At 43.3% G+C, this 20817-nt stretch overlaps 1 protein-coding gene and 1 long non-coding RNA gene across 2 annotated transcripts in view; both read right to left on the reverse strand.

The window, feature by feature from the left end:
- The window catches only part of LOC122180499, a 35760-nt gene extending 23032 nt beyond the window's left edge, over nucleotides 1–12728 (reverse strand). The window contains exons 1-2 of the long non-coding RNA XR_006179108.1: nucleotides 12474–12728; nucleotides 12143–12247 (exon numbers count right to left, since the gene is read on the reverse strand). This is a non-coding gene — a long non-coding RNA (uncharacterized LOC122180499). The remainder of the gene's footprint in view (nucleotides 1–12142; nucleotides 12248–12473) is intronic.
- Nucleotides 12729–14006: 1278 nt separating this feature from the next.
- GC (GC vitamin D binding protein) lies at nucleotides 14007–20107 on the reverse strand. The gene is made up of 12 exons (XM_042872181.1): nucleotides 19966–20107; nucleotides 18292–18361; nucleotides 17745–17877; nucleotides 17430–17641; nucleotides 16611–16743; nucleotides 16020–16114; nucleotides 15577–15706; nucleotides 15288–15490; nucleotides 14892–15024; nucleotides 14649–14746; nucleotides 14278–14410; nucleotides 14007–14189 (listed from the first exon to the last, which is right to left on the reverse strand). Exons 1-12 carry the CDS (start codon nucleotides 20024–20026, stop codon nucleotides 14136–14138), a joined length of 1455 nt encoding a protein of 484 aa, XP_042728115.1. The 5' UTR covers nucleotides 20027–20107; the 3' UTR covers nucleotides 14007–14135.
- Nucleotides 20108–20817: the final 710 nt, after the last annotated feature.

Genomic DNA, 20817 nt, shown 5'->3' on the forward strand with positions numbered 1-20817 from the left:
CTTTACTATGGGTCCTCAGAAATGTAGCAGAGAAAACATCATTTCTGATTTAAGACTAAGTATGAAGGAGTAATTCGAGCCAAAATTTTCTATGCTTATTTCTTTGGAAACTGTCTATTTTAAGTGTTTCTGAGGCATTCCTGATTCCTCAGCAACAGTATTTAAAGAGCACCCAGTCTTACTCATAGAACTGTTTGAGTGTGATCCAACCCTCCTGGTTGGATCCAGGTCCAACCTGGTCCAACCCTCCTGCAGCGAACAGGAACACCTACAGCTACACAGGGTTGCCCAGAGCCCTGTCCAGCCTGACCTTGAATGTCTCCAGGGATGGGGCATCTACCACCTCTCTGGGCAACCTGCTCAGTGCCTCACCACCCTGATTGTAAAAAACTTCTTCCTTGTATCCAAACTCAGTATCTCCTCCCTTAGTTTGAGACCATTTCCCCTTGTCCTTCCACAACAGGCTCTGCTAAAAGAGTCTGTCCCCTTGTTTTCTATAGCCCCCCTATAAGGGTACTCTCAGATCTCCCCAGAGCCTTTTCTCTTCCAGGCTGAACAGCCCCAGCACTCTCAGCCTGTCCTCATAGGGGAAGGGTTCCATCCCTGGGCTCATTTTTGTGGCCCTTCTTGGGATGGTCTGTCTCTCGTGTACTGAGGACCCCATATCTGGATGCAGTAGGCCAGGCGAAGCCTCACCAGTGCAGAGTAGAGGGGCAAAATCACCTCCCTTGCTCTGCTGCTTCTGTTGATGCAGCCCAGGATGCAGTTGGCTTTCTGGGCTGCAAGGGCACACTGCTGGCTCACTTTTTTAATGAATCACATGCAGTTTGTTTGCTAGCTAAAAAGCCGTTCACTAAATTACATGTTTTCTAGAACAAGATACTCTTTTGTTTTGGAGTAGCCAATTTCACACAAGGGCTAACCTCAGTGTCTTAGCACATGGCTCACAGGCAGATAAAGTAACAGCTGTTTAACATTAGATTCAAAAGCCTACGCTGCTGTGATCTACAGAACCAAGCGCAGGAAGACTGACCTAAAATTCCCCAGGGGTAGAGACACCCATTAGCTCTGATATTAAAAAAATAAAAAATGACCTGAAATTACAAGTGCCTCCGTCCTACCTCTCTCCTAATGTTATCAGAATGTAAGGTCAACACAGAAAATATTTTATGCAGTCTTCACTAGAGCTTTGATGCTCTCAGAATTCAGCTTCCACCAGTTAGTGCTGTTACACTACTACAGCCACGCAAAGCCCATGACCTGCAGGCCACATATGGCACAGCACAGCCCATCCTGTGGCTGCCCCCTGCCCTGCACCACCACAGTAGCAGCTCTGCCTCTCTCATCCTCCCCAACCACCAGACAACGATGCAGCAATGTCCAATCTGCACCGTCTGGGCTGAAACCAGGACACAGGGAGGGTGCAGTGGCACATGGTACACTTACCCTCCCCAGAGCAGACCACCAAGCCTCTGGGGAAAGCAGCTTCATGCACAGCCCACAGTGACCCCGAATCACTTACTAGTTCTTGTCCTTGTAAATATACTGTCTCCTTTGAGAACAGATTAAAAAGATGCCAAGTTGTATCAATGCTAATAACTGCACTTTGTCACCGTGAACCTGATCCTTGAAGAGAGATCACTCCTCATGGTCAGTCACCAAATGCTTTTCATTTAGTTGATTTTACAAACTTTCCTCACCCACAAATAACACTCAGCAAGCAGAGGAGATTGAGCATAGAAAGAAGACTTGTTTTCATTTAACTTTTTTCCTCACCACTTAATACCTCTCCCCAAATCTAGCATTTCAACTCTCCCTTTAGCACAGGCAAGCCAGGCAGAGCAGTGTTTACTCCCTGGTTTCCCAGCTCCTGAATCAGGATCAACGGTAGCATCAGGGTCATAGTTTCCATGATCCACAGCCTGACCCAGCTGAAAAGTTTGTCAAGCATGTGAAAGACTTCTCTGAGTTCTGCCAACTGGAAGACGGCACCAGAATGTTTTCTTAAATCCAGCCAAACCATGAATACAGAGAGTGGTGGATTCATTCTATCTTATGTTAAAACTGCAAATACAGACTGTCTATCAAAGAGATGAGTTTTATTTTCAGGTACTCAAGTCAAACACTGGAAGCAAGCATTTTGTTATCTCCTCTAGGTTACGAAATATTACAGATTCTTGTTTTTAGTGCCAGCCACTTGAAACTTAGCTATCAAGGTAGAAATTAGCACACGGCCAACTCACTGAAATAGTCAGCAGAAGGCAACATTGCTATCTGAGCAGCGTAGGTGAAATGACACCAAGATATCTGAGAAAGTCATCTCTGTCACTGTATGTTTCAGGGTTGAATCCTCATCTGGGAATGAAACAGTGCCGTTGTTCCCATGCCAATAGAGCCAGTTGGAATGTTCACAGGTTTCACTAGATGGAAAATACTTGTTTGGCCAACTTAAAATGCACAAGGCTCTATTTTCACATTGTGCTTGCTAAGGTAGCTGTGGTATTTATAGATGTGTTCCCTAAACGATAATTTTATATAAATAGCATTGAAGGGCCAGGCAATTACAAGGGCTCAACATCATGGGCTCAGGCACTTTGTTTACTTCTTGGCAGCATGGAAAGAGGTTCTTCACTCTTCTCTTTCCCAGGTCAGTAGGATGGTCTATACATCCTAAAATCCTTGGTTAACATAAAACTGTATCAAGCAATTATAGGTAATGCTACTAACATGTGGGATGGCTTAAAGCACTGCCAACACACATCAAGACCTTGCCTGAAAGACGCTTTAAAGGAGATGGTGAGGTACGGGGAGAAGAAACCACTGCTGAGGTACAAACAGATGCTGTAGATAGCTCATGCCAAATATGCAGTTACTTCACAGCAACGCTTCTGGCTCATACCTAGTTGCTGCAATGTTTCTGATTATTCAGACTAAGACTTCAAGAGCTTGTGTATTTGTAGGTTTTATTTATTTGGTTGTAGGTATTCATGCTAGGTTTGTTGTAACTAAGAGAGAATGTTCTCATAGTGATGAGAACAATTCACTAGCCTATCCTACAGTGATGGCATTAAATTAATTCACCTTATTTAGTGAGTCACTATGTGTAGAAAAACTCTTCAGAGAATTAGGTTCCCTTTTCAATAGCCCATTTCTATATCCACATTTACCATTTTAACAAAGCCAATCAAGGCAAAAAGCTTTGCTCATGAAACTTCTCTAGTTGCTGTATCATGAACACAGCTCCCTGATTTCCCTTTTCTCAGAAGAGAAGGTATTTCAGTGCTCTCAGCTATTTCCATGAATTTTCTTATTATTTATACTGTAGGCAAGCCTACGAGTTGTTATGATGTATATGGATCTCTTTGTACAAATAAAATGCACTTGGCCTTGTGGTTTTCCAGGAGTGAGAGCAGGCAGTGTTAGCTTTAGTCATACCACTCAAAGCTGTCCCACTGTTACTTACAAAAGTTTTATATACCAAATGAGGATGCCATATGTGCAGTAACAGTCTCAGAATGATTTTGAATCTTCATACTTCAGCACAAGCCCAAGATGTAATATCTCAATGAGACAAATATTTAGTACTGACATTAAGAAACCTGGCCCTGGAAGTAACAAGTAAATACAGCATTTAGCCTTTGCCAATTAACCTGGTTTTCTCAGCACAGAGGCAAAGGCACATGCAGAAAAATAGTTAGCAGTATCCCTTTTCTCTCTGCTGACATAGTCATGTGCAAGTTTAGAAGAGTAGACAAACCATTGACAATTAAAAATGCAAAGCCACATACTAACACCTTTTACCTTACAGATAAGGGTCTTAGGTAATGCACAGGTTAACTGTTCAGTATCTCTTCTCATGCTGACTGTGGGACACCTAAAATGGTGAATCAGAATTTTGTATGCCCATCTGTCTCAAACTTCAGTGGGAAACTTCTTGTCTGGGCAGGACTACAAGGAAAACACACTTGTTTCAGATAGGAATATGAGCTTAATACTCTTGCTTGCTTTCTGAGCAGGAAAGAGTCTTTGCTTCAAGGAAAACTGAAGTGAAGGAGCAACAGAAGTTACTTAGTCCTTCCATCAGCCAACAGAAACTCAAATAATGAAAAAAATGGTATATTTCCTCACCTATGCACATCTGGGAGTGGAAGGAGAAAAAAAAAAAACATGAGCAGAGGATGAAGCATCACAGCAGGAAGAAGGACTGAAATCAAGTGCTCTACCAGAAAAAAATAGAGAAAGAGTGGAGAATTTAAAGGACTGGTAAATTAAAACCTCGAATTAATTTCTACCAATGGGCTCACATAAAGATTTCTTAGGCAAACAATTGCCAGGGATGAGTGTATATCTGAAGAGGTCATCACAACATGTTATTCATAATGTCTCAAAGATGAATGTTTTGCTGGCTTAAAAGAATTAATTTGTGGAATTTTTTTTTTATGTTGACCTGAACATGAAGGACAAGGGACATGTGAGAGAGTGCGCCAGCAGAGATGTACTCTGCAAGAGTGCCTCAATGTTCAAACTTGCTTTCCATGGTGGGTTGAACATAGTATGAATTTGGTGCCTGTTCAAGCAGGATGGAAAGGCAGCTGCTGGGCTGTGGCCAAGACTCTCCTTCTCATAACAGAAGTACTATGATGGCTTTCTGCCAGCAGCTGCCAGTGGAATGCTGCATGAAGGGATATTTTCCATGTTTCTCAGATTTTATGGACTTTTTTTTTTTAATCAGCTTGTTGCATTGGAATTGCATTGCATTGGAAGTCTTGTTTATGCAGGCATGATTTACTTGGGTTAATTGCTCTATCCAAAGGAAGCTCATGTTTTATGAAGACTTCAGAGGATTTGAAATGTGTTTGGTTTAAATACAGAAAAACAACCAAATAAATAATAATAATAATAAATACACCCTTTCCTACACAACTTTGTTGAAAACAGAGCTTTCAGCACACTTCAAGAGGAAATGTTGCCCTTTCAGCTCAGGTACACGCATGAGGTGCATGCCTCTAATGCACTAATGCAATTTACAATTGGTCTTCAGCACCAATTGTATGATGGTCTCCTCTGCACTCTCCTCCTCTTTTGCTAATAACAGCTATGTGTCTGCCAGTCTGTCTGGTTTCAGTAGAGATGCTAGTTTCCAATTTCAATATTTCAGATTTTCAACAAAATTTCAGTCATCCTGCATGCACAAACCCGAAGAGAAAGAGGTAAGCCTCCTTTACACAAGCTGAAAACTCACTTGGAAAGATAGGCAAGTAGGTCTTCAATATATTGTGATGGTACGTAATGGAAGAACCATTGTGTGGGGACTTTTATGAGAAGGAAACAATGCAAACAAATAACCATGTGAAAAAAAACATGCGAGGAAGTCCAATATCTGGGGCCGAGGGACTTGCTCTCCTCTTTGTTCACGTATTCCTAATCCTTGCACTACTCTGGCTACTCACAGTTGGTCCCAGTGACAATATTTTCTCTCTATGAAAAGTGCTCACATTAAACTGAAGGCTCAAGAGATTCTCACCACCTTTAAACATCTTATTCCACTTCAGCACATCTAAAATGTCTGTCTCTTGCACTATTTTTTCCTTGTAAAGCCAGTTCAATGACCCACTGAAGGCTAGACTTGAGCCTGTTAAACATTAACTTGTATTGCAACAAGTGATTGAAAAACATTTCAGGAATCCCACTGGCTGGAAGAAAAAGGCATGTATGTTGAGGTTAGTGTGGCAACAGCTCTACTTTAGCCAGCAGTCACTGTACTTGCAGGTACACCCATGTGAAGGCCTGCAGCTGTTTCTATCCTGAAGCCACTTGCTGTGACCCTTGTATTTTCATTTTTGTTGCTATTCTGGCTCTGTGACAGTGGCCTTGCAACCAGAACAATGCCTACTGCCATGTGGAAAGTGCATGAGTGAAAAGAGTAAGGTACAGGTCACCAGCACTGATAGTAAGTCATGACCAGCTGCATGAGTTGGCATCAGGAAAGTCTGAAGTATTTTAACAGGGCCTGCTATCTTTTGAAAAGTTTACCTAAAGAGATGCTTTTGTCAGGTGTTTTATCTCTCTGGTAGGATTCCTCCTGAGGTTACTGAATGGATCATTATAATCCAGTGTGCTCCTTACTTGTGAATCAAAACACCAGAACATTTTCCTGCCGCGCTTAATATCTTAATACCTTACAGCACTAGGACGGTTTACTGGCAAAGAATCCATAACACTTGACATTAAATAGTCAGTAAAACAATATGCTCTAGAGTCTTACAGAATAATGCTAGTAATTGTGCTGTCTTAAGCTGGGTTTCTTCCCACAGGTACTTCTTTGTCACCATAGTACTCCTGGTGGGTTACTTCTTAATGCTTTTGATGTATGCCCCACAGCTGAAAACCTGGCATCCTACAAATGACAGAGAAATCCAATACAAGTAGCGTATGATCCATATCAACTCCGTTCCATTTTCTGCTGTATTCATACACAATCAGCTGATTATCAGCTGAAAAGGACAGCTTTGAAATTTGCTTGAATGGTTTCTTGTGACTCAGCAGAAGTACAGACACACAAAATAAAAGGAGTTCACAGAATCACAGAATCAACAGAGTTGTCAAAGCCTGAACAGAAAAATTAGGTTTCATGTGTGAGATGCCCAGAAGGCCTCAGCACAGCCCAGGAGATCTTAGCAATGGCTCAAAAGGCACAGCTGACAGGTATCTATTCTACAAACTTTTCCTGCTCAAAGACTTCTCTCTCTTCCCTGGAGCTTCCGTTTGTCTCAATACCTGGGTTGAGCTGTCAGTGCAGGACTCCTGGAGACTCTTTGGGGAGCAGTCAGCCCACAGTCAGTGAGTAAGAGCTGCCCTGTGGTACTAAGGCAATTAGACATCCACCAGGATTGCATTGACTCTGCAGAGTCTACTGCTTTGCTGCTAAAGTAAGAAAATGGCATTTCAAGATTTTGGATTTTTTTTTGTTTTTAACTTGGCAGTGCAGCTTCAGAATACATAGTGAGCTGCTAGAGATGGGAAGTGAAGTTGTTACCATGTTCCCAGGGAACAAGAAATCTCTGATGAAGTAAGCACAGGATGATATCCTACAACTAAGCTTACGATAATGATCTAGTAGATTTGACCATTGCAGACATAGCTATGGGAGACAATTGTTTCCCTCTGTCTCTGCACTGCCATTGCTCAGCCAGTAACAAGTGTGTACAAGACCACACAGATGTACATGGGCAGCCTTTCTCAGGAAAAAAAAAAGGAGGTATACCTCTGCTCTTAGTTTCCTCTAGGTAGATAGGGATTTTCATTTCACCCAGACTACAGATTTCTCCACTGTTAAGGATCTCATTTCAGTTGCTCAAAAGTATAAGACCACTTCACAACTCCAGACCACCATATTTTGCTGTAAATCATGTAGCTCCTCTCTGAGCCAGGCAATTTCAGCACAAACTAAAGTAGCAGTAAGTGCTATGTGGATCAGTAAAATTAGTAAAGGAGCATCTGTGAATCACAGAATCAGAGAATTGCAGGGGTTGGAAGGGACCTCAAGTGATCATTGAGTTCAACTCCTCTGCTAAAGCAGGTTCCCTAGAATAGGTCGCACAGGTGGGCGCCCAGATGGGTCCGTCTTGAATATCTCCATAGAAGGAAATTCTACAACCTCTCTGGACAACCTGTTCCAGTGCTCTGTCACCCTTACCACAAAAAAGTTTTTTCTGCATGCTTTTATGGAATATCGTATTCTCAAATCTTAAGCCAATGCTCCTTGTCCTCTCACTACACACCACCAAGAAAAGCCTGGCCTCTTTCATTTGCCTCCAACTTCCTTTAGATATTTATAAACATTAATTAGATCCCCCCTCTTTTTCCCAGGCTGAAACAGACCCAAGTCATTCAGCCTTTCTTCATACAGGAGATGCTCCAGGCGCTTTAACATTTTTGTGGCCCTCTGCTGGACCTCTAAGAGATCCCTATCTTTTTTGAACTGGGGACCTCAGAACTGGACACGGTATTCTAAATGTCAGGACAGAACAGGACAGAGTAGGGGGGAAGGATCACTTCCTTCAACCTGGTGGCCAAGCTCCTTTTAACGTACTCCAGGATACCATTGGCCTTTTTGGCCATGAGGACATACTGTTGTCCAACAGAACACACAGATTCTTCTCTGCAAAGCTCCTCTCCAGCAGGTCATCCCCTAACCCATACTCATTCACGCAGTTATCCCTTCCCAGGTGCAAGACTCTATACTTGCTCTTGTTAAACCTCATCAGGCTCCTCTCTGCCTAACTCTCCAGTCTGCCCAAGTCTTGTTAAATGGCAGCACACCTTTCCAGTGTGTCAGCCACTCCTCCCAGCTTTGTATCATCAGCAAACTTGCTGATGGTGGACTCTAACCCTTCACCCAAGTTGCTGATTAAGATGTTGAACAAGATTGGGCCCAGCACTGAACCCTGGGGACTACTTCTAGTTACAAGGCCTCCAGTCAGACTCCGTGATGCTGATGACAACCCTCTGAGCCCTACAAGTCAGCCAGTTCTCAATCCACCTCACTATTCATGTATCTATCTTGTATTTTCTAAGTTTCACAGCAATTCAAGTAGATTAAAGTGAAATCTTTACAACTTGAGAGTGGCTTCCAAGCAGAGTGAGTATTCTCCTTCCAAGCAACTGAAGCAGCCACAAGTCACAGATTTGTGGACACTGGGTAAGTTTGCTGGGAGGTTCTTCATGCAAGGAAGTTGACTATTCAAGAGATTTAATCGTGGCTTAACTGTGTGTCTTCCATAAGCTCTGCTGCTCTAGTCTGTATTTACAAATCTTAAATTTGGGACATAGAGAAGCCATTTCACCATTGCAAACAATTACAAGAAAAAAACAAAAAACGTTTGTTTTCTGTTGCAAACGCCAGGTATCATGTACAACACATTACAGAAATCCAACCCCACCTTGCACATGTTACTCTCACAGGGGATTGAGTAGAAAACCAAATGCACTGGACTATAGTCTAATACATGCTGTGTATTTTTCATTCTGGCAGTAGTCTTTGGAAATAACGGATTTTCTCATTTTCTTATTTTTCTATAGAATCACTAAGGTTGGAAAAGACATCCAAGATCATCCAATCCAACTGTTCACCTACCATCAACATTTCCCACTAAATCGCGTCCCTCAGTAAAACATCTAAATGTTTCTTGAACACTCCCAGCATTGGTGACTCTACCACTTCCCTGGACAGCCCATCCCTGCACCTGACCACCCTTTCAGAGAGTACATGTATTTCCTAATGTCTAACCTGAGCATACTGTATCAACCTCATACAGAATCCCAAAATACTGTTTTCTGGTAGGTTTTCCTAATTTCATAAGTAGATTTTTTAATTTAAACTACAGATTACTCATGCATGAAACAAATAGCATCAAATCTAAAACTCTGCCTTCTGTTAGAGATAACTATGTTTGATTCACTTTGTTGTTTTCTGAATATCTTTCCTATATTTTCCTGTTGCATGCTGGTCCTTCTTCAAGCTGTACAGCTGGGATCAGCACACTTGTTTGTCTTTCAATGAAACTCTACCTCGTATGTCTTCTATTTAATCAGAAGGCCCTTCATACTTGTTAAAATACTTGTGACAACTTTTCTTGAGAATATTAGTTTGAGAATTCTATCACTGCTTGTAATAAATTAACTTCGGAATGAAAACACTTGCGTAAAATTTTTAAAATGGTGATACAGTTCTTATTATGTCAGCATGGTTTGTATCCTCTACTTTCTTTTCAAGCCAATTTATTTGCGTGAAGTGCAGAAACAGCAATAACAACAATATGTTTTCCTCCTTGGAGAGATTTTAGTAGCAGTTGAAAGCACCACAGGCTATTTTAATGGAACTGATTCAAATACGAATGAAACCTCTACTTAGAGCAGGAGCACTTTTGTATCATATTGCCAAATCTATACTTTTTTAAAAATTCCTTAAAATAGGCAAAAGATATGGCCTGATTTTATTGAAATACTGTTTTCAATGAGTATGGGAGCAAGCCATCAACTCCTGCATGAGCAAAAGAAATTCTTCACAATATGTATTACCATAGAGAGGAGAAATATTGTACACCCTATGAATCAAATGCCTCTTTGTTGACTGGTGTCCCAGCAGCCATTGCAACAGCCATCTTAGAGAACATAATTATTTCTTCCTATGATGGGTTTAGAAATATCCTGTGCCTCATTTCCCTGCTGCGGAGATATAATCCCTGAAGCTGAAAGGGTCACCTCCAAATACTTGGTATCTGCACTGCATCAGTGGGTCAGCGTAACCTTTCTAGGCCCAGCACAGAATAAATTGATGACAGCTTAATCTTGTCACGTTTAGGAGCATCCCTTTTACCACACTGAGTGGTGGTTTGGTTTGTTTGTTTGTTATTTTTGGTAATGTCATACTGACCCAGAACATTCTGATTTTCTGTTTGTTACAGTATTTTGTAATTACAACACATTAGTATGGTCTTTGATCTAGCACTTACACCTTCGCCTTCCCACACTGCTCACTACTGACACTTTCCCCAGACTTTCATATTAGTACTTGAAACATATACACACGCATATAAAAATAACGGGAGAGAGACATGTAAAAACATACAAGAAAATATGGCATGGGTAGCTCATTTATTCCTCACATTCCCTATTTTGGATTAGAGGTGATATGTTAGCAATAGAGAGCATACAAGCACAACCTGGGGGTGCTGCACTGTTTTCCATAACAATATATACTTCTACATGAAGGAGAATAGCCTCATGGTTAGGGAGTTTCTGGCTTTACTGCAACCCATTTATCGTACAGCCAAGATAGCTAGATGATACATAAAAGGAAATGAAACGGCTTTCACTTCCATGGAACAGCAGAAGGGTTCCTGCACTGCAACATAAGAAGAAATTACACCTACTTGCTTTTACTCAGGGATTAGTAGGTAGAGATACTTCCAGGGAGAGTTCAGAAAGACCTCCAGTGCTGCTGAAGTCTGCCACTTGATATTTTTAAGCCTTCTTTTGACTTTTAAACAGAAAAGGCCAAAGGGAGATTACCCAATGTTTACAAAACAAGACCCAGAGATGCCATAGAATCACTTCAAGGTCACTGGGAGGGAACGAACAGCCTGACTTTTATGTCTAGATTGGTACTTTCTATTAGGGACTGATGTGTTCTAAGCTTCCTGTCTCTGTAATTTGAGGCTGTTAGGACCCACGTTATGTATTTTTTAAGGTGAGTTCACGTTAAAAGACCAACAGTTCCCTGGAAACATGAGTTTTGTCGCTGGCAAAGTTTTATCTTCCACAAAGGGCAGACAGTGCCCCTGCTCTTTGCAAGGACTGATATGCATTTGGAATCTGACGTAAACTTTCCCTTCCAGCCTGAGCTCATCAATAAAAGATGTGTGACTATGTCAGTGAAATGTTCACATCCTCTGAAGGCCACTGGCTACAATACCTAGTGCAAAAGTAGGGGTTGACAGTGGTTTTCTGTACTTTTTTTCCTCATGCCTGTGCATACCCATGCCATAATACTGTGTTCTTCGCAATGGTAAATAATTACTACTGTAAGACCTAACTCTACCATACTTATGTTCACAAGGAATAAAAAAGCAAAGTCTCAACCACAACCAGCCTTTTGGCTAATGCCTCGGAAGAGAAAGGCATCTAATTCATACTTTAACTATGAAAAAGAAAAGGCATTTCGAAAGCTTCCACTTGCTCAGAAATAAATGCTAGTTCTCCTTACAATTAACCACAGGTGTTTTTTTTTGTTTTGTTTGTTTGTTTGTTTGTTTGTTTTTTGTTTTTCCTAAGCAACAATGTTAGAAACAAGTTAAATCTATAGAAACGTATTTTGGCTATGAAACACTGCACAGAGCTTAGTCACTGCAATTAAAACCATGCTATTTACTTGTCACACTATTTACATTTCCAGTCAGAATAAAGAGGCAGGCAGGTGCTGCAGCAAGCATAAGGAATAAAGAGATGAAAAATCCGATGTGTGAAGGTAGCTAAAGTAAATTGGTTTCAGCCACTGTGCTGGTAGGACCCTCACAAGATGCTAAAGAAGCTGAAGGGACCTCTACTAGATGGTATTTATGTAGCCCAAATGTGAACATACCTTGTCAATGCCTGGGATTGCTCTGGGGTCACATTATGAAGTCTACTCCTACAGCTCTGCTCTGAGCCCTGTGGTGGCTCCAGGACAGCAAACGTGGTGGCTTTTCTACAAATAAATCAAAAGGAGAAAAGTGATTTGGCTTGGGAAGGCAACGGGGTGAAGCCTTCCTGGCATGACTTTGCTCTGTCTCACCCCCTACTGCATGGGGAAACACACTCCATGGCACTAGAGACAAGGCAGATTGGGATCACCATGACATGGGATGGTCATGCCAAGCAGAAATGTCCATTTTCAAAGCACTTTCAAATAAAAGAAGTGGTGAGAGGCCCACCTCACACTGGGGTAGTGTTGGTCCTGAACACTACTGACTACTGGTCAGTGTGAAGGAATGGTTTTGTTTTTCACATGGCATTCTGAGGCTGATCTTGCCCACTCTATGAGAAACTGCAGCACTAAAAAAAAGCAATAATATTTCCCCAGCCATGCTCTCCACCAATTCAGGGCACAGGAAGATGGCTTGGTCTGTGAAGAAATATAGCTGAAATTGTGGATGAAAGAATGAAATGCAATTATGACCACCATCCCATTCATCCCCACCTTTAGACAGTCCCTGACCCAAAACTGTATCTGTTGGCCCACAGAACAGTCTTCTTCAGACCGATGCAAGGTGTTGTCATCACAAGGGCAGCCACTGGTGCTCCTTGCTGTCCCACAGCAGCTCCCTCACCTGCTCCTTGTGGTGTGGGCTCAGATGATACCTGGCCTCATGAAGAAAACACAGCACTGAGAAGAGATATACATAGTTCATGTGATGTCTGGCAAAGCTGGATACTTAAGGCTGTGTTTAAAACCTTTAAAATTGGTGTGTAAAAGAAGACCCATCACCTAGTGTCAAAACACCTTTTGGGCACCAAAAATGAGGGGCTGTGAAGTGATAGATCTGCTTGTCAGATGCTCCATAACAGCCTGGGTATGCTAAGCTGGAGCAAGCAAGGATGGGACAATGCCTTCTTAACCCACTTCAGCAAAGATTTGTGGAAAGATGTGCATGCACGCAGCAGAAAAGGATAACCTTTATGTATGGGGGCTTTGGTGACCCTGATGTATGGTTGCCACAACTGTCGTCAGTGTGGCTCGTTTCTCTGAATTCCCAGGAATTCTGTGCTAAGTCTTGTCAAGAAAGATGTTCACTTTCACAAGTAATCTCAGCTCTGTGATGCTGTTACAATATCTTGTGAGGCTAGACTTTATCCAGCATAGCCAAGGTCAGCACTTGGAGCTCAATTCTCATTTTAGAAGTTTCTTACAGGTGGCAAAAAGTACCATCAGCCAAAAACAGTATCAAAATGAGCCCCTTCCTTCTAAGAACTCATGCAGGTGACAGGGACATAGCGTTACTTTTCCCAGCTTTCTGACAGTGAGATTTATTTGGAGTGAGGTCAGGTAGCCTTATGCAGATCCCGTTTTGGGAGCACTGGGAGCAGCGTCACCCTGCCCACTTTGGGAAGCAGCAAGGCCAGGAGATGATGTAGACGCAGCACGTTCCTCACTTCCCTGGGTTACAGGCGCCATCTCTTGGCAATTGCTGAAACTTGAGCTGTTTTACTTCAGACAGACAGCCCACCTTGTGATGTTACTGCCTCCTTCCACAGTGACGATATCCAAACAGTCAGAAAGAGCAAAACCATCTCAGTGGATGCTTGACACATGATTTTGATTTTCCTGCCTAACTGTTTAGAACATTAACTCCCACAGCCAAAGCTGGGACCTTTACCTCCTGTCTGTGAGCTGCCCCCTTTGGAACTGGGCATACCACAATGGAAAAATAAAGAAAGCAAGGTTTTGGTGCTCCCCAGGGCAAGGGTGTTTTTTAAAATATGTTTATTGTGGCTGCAGCAACGTATCAGTAAGGGGGCTGCAAGCTGGTCCAGACAACAGCAGCATTTTGCATTCTCCAGCTGGACCCCTCACCTTGTTTTTCACTGTCTCACACCTAGACCAGCATGCAGGAGCCCTGCTTGCAAGTACTTGCCAGCTCTGCGGTCACCTGCAAGAGGGGAGAAAGAACTGAAGTTTGGCAAACCCAGGGCAGGTATAGTCTCATGCACAATGTTGGGTGATGGGAGATGCCTTACCTGTGCAACACAATAGAGTGGCGGTGAGTTCGCTGGGCAGCATGTAGAGGCAAAATCAGCTCTCTGGTCTGTCAGCTGTGTCAGCAGCTCGGGGCTAGCATCTGGCCTGGTCTGCCTGATGCTGTCCCTCAGCCTGCAATTTGGGGCCAGACAGGAGAATGTGTGTGTGGGGTGAGCTTTTACAAGGACCCTGGTGCATTTAACCTCCAAACCATAGTGCACTGCCAAAATTTGATGACATGGTCTGCAGGGAAAACTTTCCTGATGCCATGGGAGAAGTTAAGCTCATACAAACAGATTTCAGGTGCAAAAGCGTGGCTAAATTAAGCATGCATTTCTGGGAGCACCACCAGAGGGTGAGGAGCCTTTACCTCTTCTTGAAGTCAAGGAAATTCAGCTCATTGTACTGTCCACAGAACTGGTTGGCCCTTTCGAGGAAGGCAGGCAGCTCTGCTCCCATTTGCTGTCGCTGTGTGGCATAAGAGAGGGGTATTTCTATAACCAGGACCATACATACATAGGTTTTGGGGGGATGCGGGAGCTGGAGAGGGAGGCGGTGGACAATGTCAAGGAAGTTTATGCTGTGTGAAATAACAGGCATTCCTCCCAGCTACCTTGCTGTCAAGGCAGGTTGAAGCATCCTTAGCAGAGCAGCACTCCCTGATGACATTTTCAGAGGCATCATACAGCTTACCAAGGAAGACGTCAGGGACACTGGTGTACCTCCGTGCCAACTCAAACAAGTACCTGCAGCATGACAGGAAAAACAAGTTAAAATTTAGCACTGGCTGATCCCATCAAAGCTGCCAGTTCTTGGATGCAGCAACAATGTACAGCCTGCACTTCCAAACCCTTCTCCTAATAGCATGTGGATTTCTTTAGGCTACTGACAAAAATTCAAGTAATAATTATATATAATTATATAATTACAATATGTATATATAATAAATATGTATGTGATAAAGAGAAGGAGTAAGGAAACTAGTTGCAGTGGGTACTGGAGTACAGACCTTCCGATGTGGAGGGCCCCATTATCATCACACAATTGCTTGTTGGTTGGCTTCTGCAGCTCAGGCAGTTTGGGGGCCACAGCTGGTTGCAAGGCAGAGATGCAGAAATAGTTTTGTATGATGTTTTTTCCTGCACAGCAGTCAGAAAACCTTTTGTCTTTGGCTGACAGTGTGGTGCAGATCTTTGTGGTGTGCTCCGACAACTGCAGAGGGAGGAGGAGAGGAAATACATAGCTTGGTTACTGCTCGGGGAGCCTCCCAGAACTAAGGTGGCTCAGGACAGTCCTACCTTCTGCTGAATGCAATTTTCAGCCACTGAGTCACAGCACTGGGAGAACACTTCAGCTGCATCCTCTGCCAGAGGGGAAAGGTCCTCAAATGAAGCACTTGGTATCTTTTGGGCAAGCATGGTCAGGTAGCTGGGCAGACACAAAGCATACAGGGAACTGAAAAATTTCAGACCATCTATTCCACAAACTTAAGTAAAGACCGTAAACCTGTCTAGTATTTTTGTATCTGTACTTTTGCCTTTCCCCACACACCGCGCATGCCACCCACGATTGTAGCAACCGAGCACTCTCATACAGACCAACCAGCCTTATTCCATTGGAGGTAACCTCCATCTTTCCTGGAATATATCTTAGTGAAAACCAGAAAGGAACTACTATCTAAAATAGGAAAGCACTTCCCATCTACCCTGAAGAGCAGAAAACACCTTATTCCCCTTTTTACCTGAACTTCATTTTGTCCTTCCCATATCCTGTTAAGCGGGAGCAAGCTCTGTTTGACATCAAAGTGAGTAGGGAAAGAGTTTTTCTTTGTAGTTTCTGCAAAAAGAATACGTAGCAGTAGAGTGGATGGTAGAGTGGAGATATCCGTCAGGAAAAATGAATAACTCTTCCCAGGCAAGATAAAGAATACTGTACTTGCCAAGTTGCTGCTTGGCTATACTGTGAGCAGCCCTGTAATTCAGGTCTTCTTTTACTATTAGCTACAAAAGGCAAAAACAATTCTTCTCATACTGAGTTTCAAAGCTAATCAGAGTTTCATGAAAATTGTCCCACCATCATCTGGGTGAACGTCCCACCAACTTCACGTGTATCTAGAAATTCAGCGTGGTGACCAGTAATTTAACTTGAAAATCCCCAGTAACTTAACTTGAAAATCCCTGAGAACAAAAGTAGAAGAAAACCTGGAAATAACCAGCAGCTTCGGGCTGCTTGGCTGAAGATGAGTGGGGCCAGGGCTAAGCCACCCTTGGCTATGGGCATTTGTGGGGTAAATGAACAGAAGGGAAAAGCAGGTTGTGGGGGGCAGACTCACCTCCTTCAAGAAGCAGACAGTGGGCGATGGTGATATGCAGCAAGTGGAGACCATGGAAAGGAAGTTCTTGGTGGAGCCCAAGAGCACAGGCAATGGCGCCTGGCCATAGCTACTGACGTACTCATGCAGGAACCTGTGTCAGAGGCAACCCTCAGACATTCCAGGACCATGTGCTCGGTTGCAGATGTGTTGTATGGGAATATCATAGCGATACTGGGGATGTCAGTCCTGCAGGTACCTTCCTGTGCTGCTGGCTTAATGTATCAATCCATCAACCCACCTGATACCCCCTCTCTAATCACTTGCACGGCCACCTCCATTTCTCATTCATTTTGCATAATCCTGTCCTTGGGGCCTGCACAAATCCAGAATACACCAACATTTTGCTTGGATGCACTTGCAGCCCCAGAAAGGGATTGGCCAAGGGCCAAGACAGTTGCTTCTGCTTTGGACAATGGTGCAGGGACAAGATGGGGAGAGATATGTGTAGTACTCTAAGCTACAGGGATTATCACCTCCTGGCCCCTATAGATAGCTACAGCAATTAATACGGTGTTTTTATGATCAAAGCACTTTTGTGAAGTGACATGGCTACTCCTGGCAGAGAGCCTGGTGGCCCTAAGTGACAGAGGTGCACACCTTCTTACTTCATCTCAGAAAGAAAAGGATAGGCTTTAAGATAAACATCAAGAATCCTTCCAGATTGCTTTCCAATTTCCAGCTGTTTTCCACTCTTTGGCCAGCTTGTGTGCTCCCTGGCTTGGCATCACAGCAAGACCATGCCCTTTTTCCAGCCCAGCTCAACCTGCTGGCCCTTACCTGTCAGCAAAATCCTTCAGATCCTTCTTGAACGCCTGGCAGATTTCCTCATTGGAAAGCTCAACATAGTGGGGCAGCTGGCGCGGTGGGTGCTCTAGGGCAGCCAGGCACAGCTTTTGCTCCAGGCCTTGGTGGAGACAGCAGGCGGCTGTCCCCGGATGGGCAGGGAAAGGCGAGTCAGGGCTGCAGGACTTGGCTGACAGGGCTGAAGACTGTGGGAAGGGAAGACGCTGCTTGCCAAGGGCTGGAGAACACTCCCCTGAATCAAATGCATCTACAATCTTAGGGACCAAGGTCTGGTTGTTGTCAACATACCCCAGCATCATAGCAGGATGGGTCAACACCATCGGCACAGCAGGTCTCCGCCAGTGAGACAATCTCATGCACAAGGTGACTGATCTCCTTGAAGGTGGCATTGGAGAATTTCCTGCTGTTCATGATGAGGGTCCTGGGAACAACAAAGACAAGAGGATGAACTCACTGCGTTTCCTAATTACCTACACCAACATCAGCCTCAGAAAACACTAACAAAACCACCTGGAAAGCATCAGTGCTAGTCCTTCAAGAACCAGCAGCACACTCTGAAAAAGCATTGCCAGGCTGGAGGTGGCAGGTCTTTGCCTGGAGGAGGCCTTAGGCACATTAACTCTGCATTATTTGACCACATAGCTGTCTTGTGGAGTTCAACTACAGAGGAAGCCTTTCTCCAGTAGACAGGCCCATTAAGAGCTACAGGAGCCCTCAATTGCAGGGAATAAATAAATGAGCAAACAAATCTGTCTGTTTCCAAGCTACTGTTTAATTCTGAGGAGATCTCTGAACTTAGTTTCTTAGAAGGGTAAATATTGTAGGAGGTACCTACATGGTTCGGAAGTCATCTTTCCCCATGGTCTTGAACTCTTGGCAGACTTTGTCCCGAACATATGGTCTACCTGTAGACAAGGAAAAAGGAGGACGTGGGATCAGTTCACCAATTCTGCTTAAGTGGATGCCTCCTTCCCAGTGACCTTTCTTAATGCAGAAAAAAAACTAAACAGTACTGCTCAGCTCCATTGAATCTACTGTAGAAAATAGCTCATGTCTTTCTCTTATAAAGGAAAAATAATTATTAAATACTTTACGATGAGGATTGTAATGGTGTTACTCTTCCTCCCATAAGTTTACCCAGGGAGGTTTTTACCATGTCTACATTTTATTCTTGCTTCTCATTTCTTTACTAAACGGTCGTATATAAGAACGTAAATCTTGCTCTATTCCTTGCTTAAGTGTTGTCTTCTCTTATGCAACAGCTTCTCCCCTCATGTCAGACCTACAATGTACTAGGCAGCAGCTCTGGTATCCTGACTGCACTGCTGCAGTTTGCATCCAGAGAAAGGGGGAGATGGAAAAGTCCTCCCTAAAGTTGGGACAGATGAAGAAAAAGGACACTTGCCCCTTGCCCACTCTGTCTGGGTGAAACAGGCAGTGTTGGCTTTTATCTGGAGTTGTGGAGGTCAGAAGCAGGTGGCAGCAAACATCCCCAGATACTCTTGCATTCCTTGGAAACAGTATTGACTTTTTGCTGCAAAAGGCATCATTTAGACTTTGATACCAGCAGGGTAAACACTGATACCCTGCTGGCCTCTCTATTGCAACTTTAACATGATTCTTATAGAGGCTTTTGGAACAGATCTCCTTTGTTCTCCCAAGGGTTCCAGTCATAGCTGCATTCTCCTGTCTGTATCTCTCATGCTGCTGCAAATCTCTCTGTTTTTGCAGTGTCAGCCCCTGCCTCCACCACTGTGGTGCAGGGTCATTTTACCCAAACCACGGGGTAAATCATATATCAGCCAAAGGGTAAACTGTTTCAGAAGGAGGGAAGAAAAAACAAAAAAAAAGTAATTTTGCAAGGTTGCAATGGGAAAAGAAAAAGGATACGTTTTTTAAAGAAGGTAAACTTGAGGATCCAGCATGAAATCAGAGGCCGTTTTGGGGAGGATTTATCTACTGGCAACCAAGCAAAGCTCTAGAAACAGAAAAGCAAGACAGAGATAGGTGGCTAAACAGCTACAAATCCTGGCAACTCTGCAGAGAAGACTGCATCTCTGAAGCAGAGAGAGATGAAGAGGAGCAGTCAATACTCTTTTGTATTGGTTTAGAATTTTGTTGCTGTTGTTACTGGGGAGGCGGTCTCTGAAAGGAGAAGAAACTGAGAGGCTATCCTAAAGTGAATATGAGTCTATCCTGCTCTGGGTGTGAGCATCTTGAATTCCTCTTCATTTCCATAATCCAGCAGTGAAAACATGTCTTGGCACGATTTTGGGGCAGATCTATGCTTCCTTACATTTTTTAGCAGAGAGCACAAACTAGGTGTTCAATTCATTTGGCTCCATACAGAAAAAGAACTGGGGATGGTAAACCTCATTTTTGAACTTCTTTATAAGCTCAAAATCATTAATACATTAATATGTACAGTATCATAGACCCTACCTAGTACGGGGCAGTAAATCCATTCCAGCCACAGCAGTACAAGGATTTTGAGAGTAAGCATTCTTACCTCGATGTTCGGCATGAGTTACTACAAAAAGCAGGAGCAGGAAGGTAACAACCGCCTTCATGGTGTGGTGGAGCCACAGCAGAGTGTGGTCACAACTACTGCTTTTCCTCTCCGTGCAAAAAAAGCATCAGTGGGAAACCCAGCCCAGAATTTATATGGAGCTCCTGTGTGTCACCGGATGAATGATTAATCCTGGCTGCAGAGCAGGGGGCGAGCATCCTTGGCCCAGTGCACCAGCACATCCAATTCGGGACTGAATTTAATAATTAACTCAGGGATAACAGTAACACATTGCTATAGGACCCCATATAGGATTTCCTTGCCCTACATCAGTGCAGAAGAAGACGTGGAGGGAAATTGTCCCTTGTACCCTACAAGCATTTAAGGATCATGCAATAAGTCTCCTTGTGAGGACAGAGGTGGCTCTTCTGGAGATTAGTGATTGGTGGGTGTCAGCCTTGGGAAGACAAATGGCTTGCACCTATGGCTGGAAAATGCAGCAAAATGCAAAGTGTTTTTCCCTGCAAGATGTCCCATGGGAGCAAATACGCCAGCTGACACATTATGTAGGATGGTGACAGCCTTTTTAGATGTGCAGAACAATAACATAACAAAATGCGATACTCAAAAGCCTGGATACTCAAAAGGATTAGTGACCTTTAGAGAGCTGAGGAGTGTCCAATTACCATTTATCTATAGAAGACACCTGGATAATAGGCTATTTTGGTATAAACACTGATAGTCTGTCTATTCTTTTACTATGCTATAATGCTGAATTACCACCTACTCTCTCAGTTCTCAAGAAAAAAAAAAAAGAAAAACACGGAAATCTGCTAAAAATAGCTTTAGAAT

The sequence above is a fragment of the Lagopus leucura genome, unplaced genomic scaffold (genome assembly GCF_019238085.1).
Source record: "Lagopus leucura isolate 7727_CA_CO unplaced genomic scaffold, USGS_WTPT01 Super-Scaffold_100004, whole genome shotgun sequence".
NCBI classification, from domain to species: Eukaryota; Metazoa; Chordata; class Aves; order Galliformes; family Phasianidae; genus Lagopus; species Lagopus leucura.

Excerpts from the sequence above, each read along its gene's own strand:
- GC (XM_042872181.1), bottom strand. The coding sequence starts at position 20,026 with ATGAAGGCGGTTGTTACCTTCCTGCTCCTGCTTTTTGTAGTAACTCAT. Across the intron at positions 15,491-15,576 it reads AAAATTGCATTCAGCAGAAG|TTGTCGGAGCACACCACAAA; the intron begins GTAGGACTGTCC and ends CTCCCTCTGCAG. Across the intron at positions 14,747-14,891 it reads CAACCTGCCTTGACAGCAAG|CGACAGCAAATGGGAGCAGA; the intron begins GTAGCTGGGAGG and ends TATGCCACACAG.